A 14,360-nucleotide genomic window follows, 5' to 3' on the forward strand; every position below is an offset into this window, starting at 1 on the left:
ATTTAAACATTTGGAATGGAATTAGTGAAATAAATAAACTTTTTGATGATATTCTAATGACCAGCACAATAGATATTGTGTTACCATATATCACTTATTTTAATGTGCCGTTCCATGTCTTTATAGTTTATTTTTAATGTTAAAGTCCCTTAAATATTTTTAGTTGTTTTGTTTGTCTTCTTTGCAGGTCTGGTTTGCAAGAAAAACAGCATGTCGACACGTTTCTGTGAGAAACTCAAGCTGCTGGGTCGCTGCTCCCTGCGCTCCATCCGCAAGCAGTGTTGTGTCACATGTATGATGTAACACTTGCAGAGGTCAGGCTTGGGTCATTGACCAAAAGCGCAAACCGCTGGACATGCTGCAGGCAGGGTTCATGGTGCTCTAGAAATGCAGACGTCCCACTCAAATATATGAAAATATGAGGTTTTTACTTGAACAAAGAATCCTGGACATGTTTCCCTCCATTTGTTTCAAAGTGCGTCATGAAATGCATCTGGATACATCAAGCTTTAGTTACAGGATTCATCATCTTCAACCGTTATCCAATATATTATTTTTTGCACTAGTTTTGGAAAATGACATTCTTTTTAACCCAAAAAATGTGTTTTGAGAGGTTTACTGCTCAAGATCTGGTTGAACACATAGCAAGACACCTGTTTAATCATTATTTAAAAATCATGGATTAGTTGGAAACTGCCATGAAGGGAGCAAAACTTTAGCGCATACAAACTAATATTCAGGTTATTCGTTAAAAACAGTAGTTATTATCTGATCTATTAGCGTTTTCACTGTATAAGGGGAACATGTTTTTCCATTCCAGTTTTTCTATGTACACACGTGCTAGAATGACGTGTTTAACAGTTCCGTTCACGTCTTATTGCAGCGTCTCAAGCATAACACGGCATTCTAAAACTGCACCGCTCAAAACGTTTCAAAAACGTTCTTTTGTTGTTGTTCCCCTGACCTCGTGTTTTAACCACTAAAACGCGTTCTGTGTGAAATGGGCATTTCTTAAAGTTAATACAGGGCTTTTTACTGTAGGTTTTATTAAGGTAAATTTAAGACCTTTAAAAGTTATTTGTAAGACCAAGCAGAGAAATTTTAAGGAAAAAATACAAAGGAGCCCAATACGTCAATATGTTCACTAAAGGAAAAAAGAAAACCTTTGTTCCCAACCACTAGAATATGCCTTTTACTGATCACATTGCAAAAAGGCATGTTCTCCTCAGTATTTTTGTCTTGTTTTCCTGTGCAAATTTTAAAAAGATTCTTAAATGAAGATGCGTTTTACTGGAGATGCAAAATGACTAAATAAGTTCTAGTTTTAAGCATAAACTTTTGCCAAAATTTTCAAGACTTCATTTTACAGTTGCATCTCAAGTAACTTGATTTAAAGCTGCAGTCCATAACGTTTTCAAATTTAATGTTTGAGCGAGTACATAACCAGCCAGTGTTCTCCGGCTAGTAGGCTATCGCATGTGTGGGAGCTACAGGTGGCAGATCATTTATAGCTTTTTCTCACAGCAGCTGGAATAATTAAATTTTTAATTTTGATGGTGGATTGCAATTCACCAAAAGGTCCAAATGGCAATCATCAGTGACAACTGGAGATTCACCCAGATTCAAAAGCAAAAGATTAGACTACAGAAAATAAAATCTGCAGGTAGCGCTAATAAATACATGTAGTAATGCAATGCTGATGTTGTTAACATTAACAATTTGCAAACAAAGTATAATTTGTGCGGTTTGATGTGATGCGAGCTAAGCGATCATTAGTTTTCATTTACCATTATAGCGCTATTTATTGAAACGCTTTTTTTTCTCAGTGTGTCAGAACAAAAGTGGCAGACATGTTACTTTTTCAGATTACATTTTCTGGTAAAAAAAATCTTAATTTGGTCATACTTCCAAGACGTAGAATCTGTGATTCGGAAGTACAGTATCCCCACCGGTGCGGTGACTGACGGCAAGCCACACATACTCCCTAAAACTTTAGATTAATCTGCGCAGAGGAGCCGGTGCTGATGCACGACTCACGTAAAGATGATAATTCTGCAAAAAACTGCAATTGCAAGTTTCAAACATAGATAGCTATAAAACAAATTACATATATTTGTACTAGAAAACAGGAAAAAATATTGAGGAAGTTATAAATTATTGGCAATGCATTTAACATTTAATGCCATTAAGACTTTCTGCTCTGACCCTTTTAAGGCCTTATTTTGTGTAAGGACAAATTGAGACCCACAGACACCCTGTTATAGAATCATTTGTGAATATGTGAATCAGTTTGTGTAGAATTATTAAAAGATTAATACAAGATATTATTAGACAGCATATTAATAGGCTGCATGAAAAATTAAGGACATACATTTGATTTCAGAGAGTTATGGCTTGTATTTCATTTGTTGCAAAAATAGTTTTTAAAATTTGCATGAACAAGCAAATAACATCACTAACATCTCAATATAACTTGAAAATTTTAACACTTTTTTATGTTTTCATTCGGTGAATGCTGTCATGAAATCTTTTCACCTGCAGTTTTTCAATTTCTGTAAACAAATGATGGCCTAAGATTGATAATTATAAATGCACCAACAACAAAAAAACACACACAAAATGTAAATGACTGAAAAATAGCAAAAATGCAAAGAGCAAATGACTGTGAAAGGTTTTAAAAGAAGATAAATGGTACTTTAACTTCATTCTCAAACCTTTTTAAGATGCTTTTAAAATGAACAGCTTATGAGTTCTTGTCATCCAGTGAATCATCTTTAGTATTGTGATGAAATGCAAGTCAGATATTTCAGGTACAAAAAAAAAGTTTGTTTTGTTTTAATAAAAATGAAATTTATAGATTTTTAATAAGTTGTTGCAGGATATAAGATAGATTTGGGTTATCTACACTGTATTTGTGGTAGGTTTTTCTAGTTAATGTATTTACAGTCATCTGAAAATATGGATAAAAACTGTGTGAATAATGTGTTCCTGTGGCTCATGGGAGCTTTGTGGTGCTGTAAACTGTTGGTGCTCAAGCGTTTAAGACATTGTTAACAAGTTAAATGCACATTACACTGAGGATGGAGGTGTTGCAGGTCAATCCTCTTTGGCCTTTAAAACAGGCCTGAACGTTTTATACTGCTCATCTGCACTGCTGATATGATTATAAATAAATGCAGTCATGATGCATGCCATATCTGTTGTTTGATGATTTGCCTGATTGTTTTCAGATCATTCTGAGATCATGTGTGAGATTCTGTTCTAAAACCCGGCGAGCTGCCCTTTAAGATCTGTATAACACCATTGATATTTCCATTCATTTCAATGGCATGTGCTTGACCTTATGGTAGTTCTGTAAAAGGACCTGTAGGCTAAACCTTTTTTAAAGTCTCCATCCTATATGCATTGTGAGCAGCTCCGTTAAAAAAATAATCAGGGTAAGACAAAAACACATTTTGGAAGAAGGATTGATGATGCATTGACTACATTTTGTAATTTTGAACTAGTTAATATATACTTTACTATCCAGTATTAAAATATTTTCTAAAAAATATTAATTCCTTAATGAAATAGATCATCTCTATTATTTCTAATAATGTTAATAATGCTTTCTACATTGATATTTATATGATTTTTTTTTTAATTAAAGCTACACTGTGTGATATTTTCCCCCATCTAGCGGTGTAAAGGTATATGACCATCCAGTAATTTTAGTTTCTGTTCCTCTCAATTCCGATTTCGTTTTAACTCCTACGGTGGCCGATTTAGTCCAAGATTAACATGGCAATCCCCCTCTTCATATTCGACACGGTGCAATCGAGTGTTAAAACGCCAAAGGCAAAGCTTGAGTTTACGGGTATGTCCCTCTTTGGCTAATGTACTTTCAAGATGGAGGAGCAACATGGCGACCGCCATTCGAACCCCTCACCCGTATGTATTTTCAATGGCATATTATAAACTTTCGAGAATACTTTATTACTTGAAAGAAGTAAATATACATTAATGAGCACATATATTTTTGAAAGAACTAAGTGTTTTTTAGCTAAGAATAAACTAAAAAAGTTACACAGTGTAGCTTTAAATTAATGATTTCTGAAGGATCATGTGACACTGAAGACTAGAACAATGATGCTGAAAATACAGCTTTGATCACAGGAGTAAATTATAAAATATACATTTTAAATGAAAACTGTAATTTTAAATTGTAATAATATTTCACAATATTACTGCCTTTTCTGTATTTTTAGATTGGAATACCTTTTACCCATGTGCTAGGATCAGGATAATCCTTGTTTTTTGAAACAGATGTATCCCAATTAATAAAACATTTTGAACTCACTGACGCTTTGAACCAGATCAAAACCTTGATTGGTTTTTGTAATCTAATCCGATTTCAGAATCCTTTTTTTCTTTCTTTTGAATGACCCATTTTAAAGATTTGATCCCTTTCAATAGCCAAAATCATAAAGAATCATTATTTTTGAATATATTTATTTCTAAATAAAAATGTGATGTGGCTTCAGACCTTTGACTCAGTGTAAGTATTGGTAACTCTTAATGTCTAGGACATGCAGAAATATAGTTCTTTAAAAAAACATAAAAGTAGCCTGCCGCTCACCCACTGTTTGTTCTTTCCTAACACTTTTTCAGGTCACCGTAAAATGGGAAGAGGTGACTCTGCAATCCAAACCGTGCCGAATCAGGCTCCATTACAGAGGTCGGGTTAAATTAGGCCAGATTTGGCAGGTTCTTCTATCCCTTATAACTTGAAACCAACTTGGCACCGCAGCGTTGTCAGCTAGGTCACAGAATGATCACATTTGTCAGCAGTGTCACACCATGTTAGTGCCCTAGATTTAATGCTCTTCATGACAAAGCGCATTACTTAACCTTGATTCTAGCTCAGTTATATAATCACACATCACCGTAATGTTCCTCCAGCAAAAGAGGTCCGAATACAGAGGTGCGACTCTTGAATGGCAGCGAGGCGACTTCCCTTTCCTGTGTACGACTAAATAATTCAGACATCCAGTCAGAGCGAGAGACCTGATTCAATGGTCCTGATTAAACTAAAAGCAGATCACTCCATAATATTAGTTAACTAGAACAACTTGTCTAGCTTTACACCTTAGGTGGCACGTCAGTGGAGACGCACACACTGCAATATCATGACCACACAACGCCTTGGAGAGTCAATGAGTTTAATTCAATGATATAAGACAGTTTACACTACAGGTTATAACTTGGGTTAGGATGAGTTTGTCATATCTGTTCATTTACAGGTGATGTAAGTTCAGGTCAACTGATCAGTGATTTCATGACAAGCATGTCCAGAAGCAGAAAAACAAGAAACCATCGGTGCAAACCCGACACCCCAACACCTTCAGTGGACACTCGCCTCATAAAATATTTACATTTAGTGACTGGCAAAACTGCTCACGGCTAGAACGGACAAAAGCGAACAGCGTTGGAAGAGACAGAGATTTCAGAGCCAGGCTCAAATCTACTGAATATAACAGATTTTAACAAATCCCTTTTGTTTATAACTTGAATGTTTATGCTACAAACATGGATGACACCATACAGGGGACCTATTATGATGTAATATGTCTCAGGTGTCCCCAGAATGTGTCTGTGAAGTTTCAGCTCAAAATACTCCATAGAGCATTTATTATACAATATTGTAAATGGCCATTTTTGAGTTGATGCAAAAATATGCTGTTTTCGTGCATGTACCTTTAAATGAGCTGCTGCTCCTCATCCCTATATCCTGTGGTCAATTTCTCATACAATGACATAACTAGCTGCTTAACTAGTACAATGCATTGTTGAAGAAATCAACTACGGTTAAATCATCACTGTTTTTTCCAAAACCGTATTGTTGCAAATTAGTTGTTCAACCACTTTCGTTAAAGGAACACTCCACTTTTTTAAAAAATAGGCTCATTTTCCAAGTCCCTTAGAGTTAAACAGTTGAGTTTTACCGTTTTTTAAATCCATTCAGCCGATCTCTGTATCTGGCGGTAGCACTTTTAGCGTAGCTTAGCATACATCATTGAATCAGATTAGACCATTAGCATCGCTCTCAAAAATGACTAAGACTTTATTTTTTCAAAGATAACTACTATTCTGTAGTTACATCGTGTACTAAGACCAACGGACTTCTTCTCTCATTCCTGTGTAATAATCAGGGAACTTTGCTGCCATGCAATGGGTGCAGCAGTGCAGTGATATTACGCAGAAAATAGTACCTAGCTATATCAGCTTAAAAAAAAAATTGTTTTTCATTTTCCCTTGGTCTTAGTACATGATGTAACTACAGAAGAGTCAAGTTTTAAATAGGAAAATATAGTAAAAGTCTTTTGAGTGCGATGCTAATGGTCTAATCCGATTCAATGATGTATGCTAAGCTATGCTCAAAGTGCTACTGCCAGATACAGAGATCGGCTGAATGGATTAAAAAACGGTAAAACTCAACTGTTTAACTCTAAGGGACTTGGAAAATGAGCCTATTTTCAAAAAAAGTGGAGTGTTCCTTTAATGATGTCACGCAGATGGTGGAGTAATAACGTCTTTTAACTAATCCGACTGAGATTGAATTAATGCTAGATTCTTTGCTATAAATTACGGACATGGGATCTGAAGACTAGCTCTCTTTTTTCTCAGTTATTTTGCTTTTCTTCCAGATTCAATCATAGACTCGTTCTTATTCGTTCTAATTATTAAAATGTAAGCAAAAAACATGCTGTTTTTGTGCATGTATCTTTAAATGCAAATGAGCTGCTGCAATGCGACGAAAATAGTTTTTGTGCGCACAAAAATCTAAATAACGACACTAAGTTATTGACGTGAACTCGACGCATGCGCGAGAATATTACGCAGATCCGCCATTCAGATTCATGACCCGGAAGAGGAGGAGCGCCACTATCGCATGAGTTCACGTCCGAGACCAATATGGAAGACAATAGACCATTTCAGAATGTTTGTAAACAATGGGGACCAGGATACTTCCGGGTGGCAGAACGCGAGCGGCTTCTATTGACAAACTGAAGAGATCCAGCCGGCTACTGTAAACGGTTACATAGTTACGAAGAACATTGTTGTTGATTAAAGTTGAAACTATGATGAAAACGTGTTGGGTTTGGGGTTACGCCATCAGATATACAGCAAAAGGTGTAGGATTGTATCGATTTCCTTCAGAAAAAAGTAAATATATCCAGCAAAACCTTTGGGTGAGGAGGCTAAAGCGATTGGACGTTGTCAAAAGTGGCGCTACAGAGAAGTATTCTCAAAACGGTCCATCTACAAAATCATAGCAGAGCATAATTATCTTCAGCTGGGGAAATTCAAGACTAATATTAGTAAACTTTAGATCTCTTTTAAAGATCGAACTCATTGCCAGTCACTGCCTGAAGTAAAAGTAGGAAGAGACAGAACTTCGTGTCATGTAGGCTACTGATCGAATGTCAATGGAAGAAATGGGAAAAGCAAAACATAATTGTAGGCTGATGGATGATTGATGCATGTACAACAAATAACTACTCAATGGTAGCCTGAGGCTCATTTAAAAATTATGGTATTAGACTATGTATCGCTATCTCCTGAATTAATTAATCAGTCCCTCAATAATCATGTTAACTATGTCTGAATCCCAAGCAATTAGCGTTGCCATTGGAACGCTTCGGCTTTTGCCGCCCGGAAGAGCGTTTACTACTGTTGTGACGTCATGGTGAATTGTCGTATAACTTTGTATCAAGGCACCTCAGTGGGAAGTCTGTGGGAAGGAAAAAGTGTGGCAAAAAACGGATAAAGTCATTATTGAGATTTTTTTTGCGCACAAAAAATATTTTCGTCGCATTGTATTCAGGTCCTTCTGAAACTTTCATATATTTTAGATTCATTGCACACCAACTGAAATATTTCAGGTCTTTTATTGTTTTAATGATGATTTTGGCATACAGCTCATGAAAACCCAAAATTCCTATCTCAAAAAAATAGCATATTTCATCCGACCAATAAAAGAAAAGTGTTTTTAATACAAAAAAAGTACACTTTTAAATAATTATGTTCAGTTATGCACTCAATACTTGGTCGGGAATCCTTTTGCAGAAATGACTGCTTCAATGCGGCGTGGCGTGGAGGCGATCAGCCTGTGGCGCTGCTGAGGTGTTCTGGAGGCCCAGGATGCTTCGATAGCGGCCTTGAGCTCCTCCAGAGTGTTGGGTCTTGCGTCTCTCAACTTTCTCTTCACAATATCCCACAGATTCTCTATGGGGTTCAGGTCAGGAGAGTTGGCAGGCCAATTGAGCACAGTCATACCATGGTCAGTAAACCATTTACCAGTGGTTTTGGCACTGTGAGCAGGTGCCAGGTCGTGCTGAAAAACGAAATCTTCATCTCCATAAAGCTTTTCAGTAGATGGAAGCATGAAGTGCTCCCAAATCTCCTGATAGCGAGCTGCATTGACCCTGCCCTTGATAAAACACAGTGGACCAACACCAGCAGCTGACATGGCACCCCAGACCATCACTGACTGTGGGTACTTGACACTGGACTTCAGGCATTTTGGCATTTCCTTCTCCCCAGTCTTCCTCCAGACGGTCCAGTGTTGCTTCTCTGTAGCCCAAAAGTGTCTTGACCTGGGGAATGCGGCACCTGTAGCCCATTTCCTGCACACGCCTGTGCACGGTGGCTCTGGATGTTTCTACTCCAGACTCAGTCCACTGCTTCTGCAGGTCCCCCAAGCTCTGGAATCGGTCCTTCTCCACAATCTTCCTCAGGGTCCGGTCACCTCTTCTCGTTGTGCAGCGTTTTTTGCCACACTTTTTCCTTCCCACAGACTTCCCACTGAGGTGCCTTGATACAGCACTCTGGGAACAGCCTATTCGTTCAGAAATGTCTTTCTGTGTCTTACCCTCTCGCTTGAGGGTGTCAATGATGGCCTTCTGGACAGCAGTCAGGTCGGCAGTCTTACCCATGATTGCGGTTTTGATTAATGAACCAGGCTGGGAGTTTTTAAAAGCCTCAGGAATCTTTTGCAGGTGTTTAGAGTTAATTAGTTGATTCAGATGATTAGGTTAATAGCTCGTTTAGAGAACCTTTTCATGATAGGCTAATTTTTTGAGATAGGAATTTTGGGTTTTCATGAGCTTTATGCCAAAATCATCAGTATAAAAGTTGAATGTTTATCATTACATTATGGAAAATAATGAACTTTATCACAATATGCTAATTTTTTTTAGAAGGACCTGTATCATAACAAATTATTGTACAGCCACTGTAGTGAGATGGACTTGGTATCGATGTGTTTAGAGCCTTTATGGGTCCTGTGAGTGGGAATGTACTGAATGCCAATGGAGGCCTATCTGAAGCCTTTCTCAGCCATCAGCTTTCAACAAAAACATCTTCATTTGTGTTTAGAAGATGAACGAAGGTGTTACGGGTGTCCAACGACATGAGGTAATTAATGAAATAATTTTCATTTTTGGTTGAACTAACCCTTTAAACTGCAGGTAAATTTGGCCCAAATCCGCTAAAATGTGACCCAGTTCTGTTTTTTCTCATGACAGTGTAAACAGCACAAACCACATTGAATCTGATCTAAATTCATCAACTACCATTTAGTAACTTCCTGTTGCATTCTACATGTTGAAACTTCTTTGTGAGTCTCTCCAACATTGTCCGACTCGGGTTTAAAGATAAAAGGCTGAACAGTTTCGGACATTTTCAATTTGTGACTGCATAATCGGAGCAGCTAACACGAGCTCTTGAAGCTCCTCCCTCTTTTAGAAAGGGGGCCAGGAGAAGCAGATAATTTGCATATAAAGGGACACACACAAATGGCATGTTTTTGCTCACCCTCAAAAAGTGACAATTTTAACCAACGGGGTAATCTATCTCTCGGAAAGCGTGCCTTCCATAGGGGCGGCCATTGCTAACCAAGCCATCACCTGCTGTTAGCATCCCATTGACTCCCATTCATTTTTGAGTCACTTTGACAGTGAATAACTTTACATCTGAGGCGTTTAAAGACTCCATTTGTCCATTGTCTATTTCTAAAGAAACATGGAGACATAAAGTCTGATTAAGTCAAGGGGGGAGAATGGGGAGAAGCCCATAGTGAGCCAAAAGCAACAGGAGAAAATATTAAAACAACTTTATTCAGATTTCACTTTCCACAACTACTAGAAGACCTACAGCTGTCAGACAGGTTGCCTACGTCACATCTACGTCGTCAAGCTCAGTCTGAGCCTGCGCAGTTCGCTCAGCCATCAGGAAGTGAGTGCCTGTAATTGACCTAATCTTCCGCCGTTGACGTCTATGGGATCGCTCTGTCCATTTCTTTTACTGTCTATGACATGCTATAAAGAAATGAGCTGTGGGGTATTTTGAGCTAAAACCTCACATACACACTCTGGGGACATCAGAAACTTATTCTACATCTTGTAAAAAGTATTCGAACATACTACTTTGTTGGCTACTGGTTTTGGCATACTATATACAAGGGAAGTATTCGATTTTGGATGCAGTGTCTGTTTAAGATAATGGAGAAAACAACAAAGAAGTGGATGGATTTTTACCACAGTTGAGGGGTTGTTACTGTGTACACACACTGCAGACATGTAATTATGTTAAAGGTGCACTATGCAACTTTCCGTCCACTAGAGGGTGCCTATTGAAAACAAAGGCGTAGTTTGATGACGCCAAGTTTGAGCGCAGTATATCTTGGGACATGTGGTCTTCACCTCACAGCCAATGGAAAATAGGACATGGGCAGAAATCACGTTCATGGATGCGTTTATTAACGTTACTGTAGTGTGAAGCAGAGCAGGACTGAGTGTTGTGGAGCTGAGCACGTCCGCTGGAGCGATTGAAATGCAAACACCCGCCTCGCGAGCACCGGGACTTTTATTATGACAGGACGAGACACTGTTGCCGGGCGCCCACACTATTTCCGCTTTTCTGGTCGGGAGTATGAGGTAAAGCAGCTCTGTTTATCATATTAGATACATTTAAGTGTGTTTAAAATGATGTTATGACATTACTCTGTGTTCGCTCGGTGGCTGCTGTGACACTTGTTCACACTGCTAAGAGAAAAGCGCTTCTGCCCAATAAAACTGAGGGTAACTCAGATATGACGCAATTGACAGGCGACTCCCTTAAACGCTATGCTGACACGTCCCGGTCCTTGGTTAAAATAACAATTTTCTCACAATTTATACAAAAAAATTATAAATAGTTGGAAACCTTTAGGATATTGTAAGTACTCAACTGAACAAAATATATAACACTGGCCTAGTGGTTTTTGGATATTTTACTGCAAAAATACACCTTTAAAAAACGATATAAAAGTGAATTTTGCATAATAGGGTCCCTTTAAATCATGTCTTTTAATGATATTTAAATAAATTATGAAGATGTTCATATTCCAAGCCCTTTTCACTACTTTATTTATTATATGTAGGAAAATTATTTATTTTTGTATGTATTTATAGTTTTATCAAAACAAACGTACTGTCATTCAATGTACTTTGTAATCATGCTCTTATTTAATGTAAATCTCTCACTGGAACTCGAGTAACTTTGCTGTTTCTAAATCTGTGCCTGGATTTGAGAGGCATTACCGTGATAGATCTAAACGCTAAAACCCAGATCACAGAGAAAGATAAAACTCTAGCTTCCGCACAAGTCCCCTAAATCTTCCTTATATTACATGTGGCCCGAAAAAGTAGATGGAAAAGGCCACATTTCAATTGCATTGACTCTCTTCCACGTTTTTCAAATAAAATCCATGACCGCCAGATCGCATACGAGGCGGTTCTTGGCTACTGCAGCATTTGACTTTATTTGAGTTTTATCCGTGGGTTACGAAAACAAAGCCTCACAGAAAGCGAATGCTGCACACTCACTGCATGGTAAAATGCAGGAATGTGTGACTAGGACTGGATAAGGGTTACGGCACTATGGCTTTTTATGATTGCATAATTCAAGAAAAAATAAACACATTACAAGTCAACCTCATTTCCAGGGGGGCAGGAAGTGCAGATAAGATAGTGATGTTTGAGCAGATAAACCAAACTGGAAACACTTCAGTTCATCAGTACTCCATAAATATCTGTTGGGTGGGATCAATGCGATCTGTGTAGAAGTCACACAAGTTTTCCACTCAGCTGAGAGCTGGAATAGAGGTGTTTAGCTCTTGTTTTGAAGAGATTTTACCGAACAACAACTATTTCTAAACAGAAAGGCAATAGAACAGTCTTAGATTAAGCTATAATTCGCCGATAAACAAGGTTACTTCCGGCAAGATTTTTAAGTGTGCATATGTAACCCCTTCTGTTCGGACCGGGACTCAAACACGGGTCTGCCGGCATGAGAGTCGGACGCTCTAACAAGAAGGCTAAAGGCTGCAACCGCTAGCATCAGTCGCTAGAGTTTCTCTTGAGGTCAGAGGAGTGACGTTTACTCGCACAGTGACTACTACTAGCTGGCCTCTGTTACACATACAATGGACACTTTAGGCCCTGTGGCCTTACAATGCCCACTGCATGCACGTTTCTGTTAAGTCCACAAGATTTTACGGCGTCCCATTCTTCATTTAAGCTTAAAGAAGGGTGCTCGTGAGCGCCCCCTTTGCGGCTGCTATGCCCTTGATGCGCACTTCAGCTGAGCCTACAAGTTTGCAAGCTACGCAGAGGACTTCTCGGCAGTCTAAGCGGCATTGCGTCGTGAAAGTGTGGACTCAGAAGAAGACCGTAAGGGTTTAGGGAGCCATTTAGGACAGGACCATACTATCCCACGAGGCCACTTGAGGGGATTTATGAACGGACGTGAAGCGGCGCAACTGATGTTGGTATGTCACTTGATAATGACTTGGCGAATATGTTCAGATCACATTCATACAACACACATTCATAATATATAGGACTTTTTTAGTGGCTGTTAAGTAATTATACACAAGAGAGTGTGATTTCGGACACAGCCTCTTATTTCAGCAATAAAAACAACATTTATCTAAAGTTATATTTGCTTATTGGCATGCTTGATCAACAGAGGTCAGCAGCAAAGACATTAGTTAATATAGTGAGATTAAATACATAAAGTACATTATTATTTAACATATTTAATTATTTTTGCGTGATATTCTGAGTTGTCATTTCACTGTTTTTATCCATTGTGAGGAATACTGTATCTGTTTTTGTGCAAGTGAGATGAGTAAATGCATGCTGACATTTAGTCTTGAACTGCAATAACCATGTACACAAAGCAGCACACACACACACACACACACACACACACACACACACACACACACACACACACACACACACACACACACACACACACACAAACAACCAACGCCTCTACACTTGCTCCTGATTTCTCTCAACATGGGGAAGGAGAGCTGTCAGTCCATTCACAGGGAAACAAAAGATTATGCAACTCAAGTTACTTGTAATGTGTAAACCCCAAACCTGCTGAAAATGATTTCTATTGGCTACTTTTCTTTTGATATATGCTATTTATAGTTTTTGAAGTCGTATAATGTATTTTGTGTATTAAACAACGTTCACAGTAAATGTGTCTCTCTGCGGAAGCTCTGAAATCTCATTCTTTGTCCTTTATATTTGAACTGGCATGTTATGTTTGGTTGCAGCATGTATGAGAACAAATTGTTCAGGTGTCAATACAGGCAAACCTGTCGTGATGCTCCAACTTGAATGAGATTTCAGATCTTTGATAGAAGCGAATAACAACTTAAATATGTGTACCTCACACAAATCTATATCGTTTGGCTTCAGAGGAATATAGTGCCTAAGTCATATGCACTACTTTTATGATTCTTTCATGGTGGTTTTCAGAGCTTGACATCTCCAGTAAACATTTAGTTAACAGGAAAAAGGGAAAAACCTCAAGTTTGTCATATTTTATGTGAGAGCACCATGGGTATTATGGAGTATTTTTATGCTTGTTTTATGTCTTTATTTTACTCGCTCACTATGAACTGTCATTGTATGCTCTCTAAAAAATGCTGGGTTAAAAACAACCCAAGTTGGGTTGGAAATGGACAAACCCAGAAATTGGGTTGTTAGAACCCAGTGAATGGAACCATTCAAACAACCCAATTTCTGGGTTTGTTCATTTCCAACCCAATTTGGGTTGTTTTTAATCCAGCATTTTTAAGAGTGGGGACTTATTTTGCGTTCAACTGAAGACCAAAGTGGTCCTGGAACAACATTCTAATCAACCAATCAGATTGGAGGAACACATTTAAACACATCAAGTTTACACAAAAAATGTTGGGTTAAAAACAACCCAAGTTGGGCTGAAAATGGACAAACCCAGCAATTAAGTTGTTT

The 14,360-nt window shown here is 38.2% G+C and overlaps 1 protein-coding gene across 2 annotated transcripts in view; it reads left to right on the forward strand.

Annotated features, from left to right (window-relative positions):
- adamts12 (ADAM metallopeptidase with thrombospondin type 1 motif, 12) overlaps positions 1-3,185 on the forward strand; it is a 45,912-nt gene extending 42,727 nt beyond the window's left edge. For both annotated transcript variants that reach the window (XM_067439571.1, XM_067439572.1), the window contains one exon: positions 188-3,185. In XM_067439571.1, the coding sequence (XP_067295672.1) occupies positions 188-303 (116 nt within the window). In that variant the 3' untranslated portion in view covers positions 304-3,185. The remainder of the gene's footprint in view (positions 1-187) is intronic.
- Positions 3,186-14,360: the final 11,175 nt, after the last annotated feature.

Source organism: Pseudorasbora parva, chromosome 3 (assembly GCF_024679245.1).
Source record: "Pseudorasbora parva isolate DD20220531a chromosome 3, ASM2467924v1, whole genome shotgun sequence".
Classification (NCBI taxonomy): Eukaryota; Metazoa; Chordata; class Actinopteri; order Cypriniformes; family Gobionidae; genus Pseudorasbora; species Pseudorasbora parva.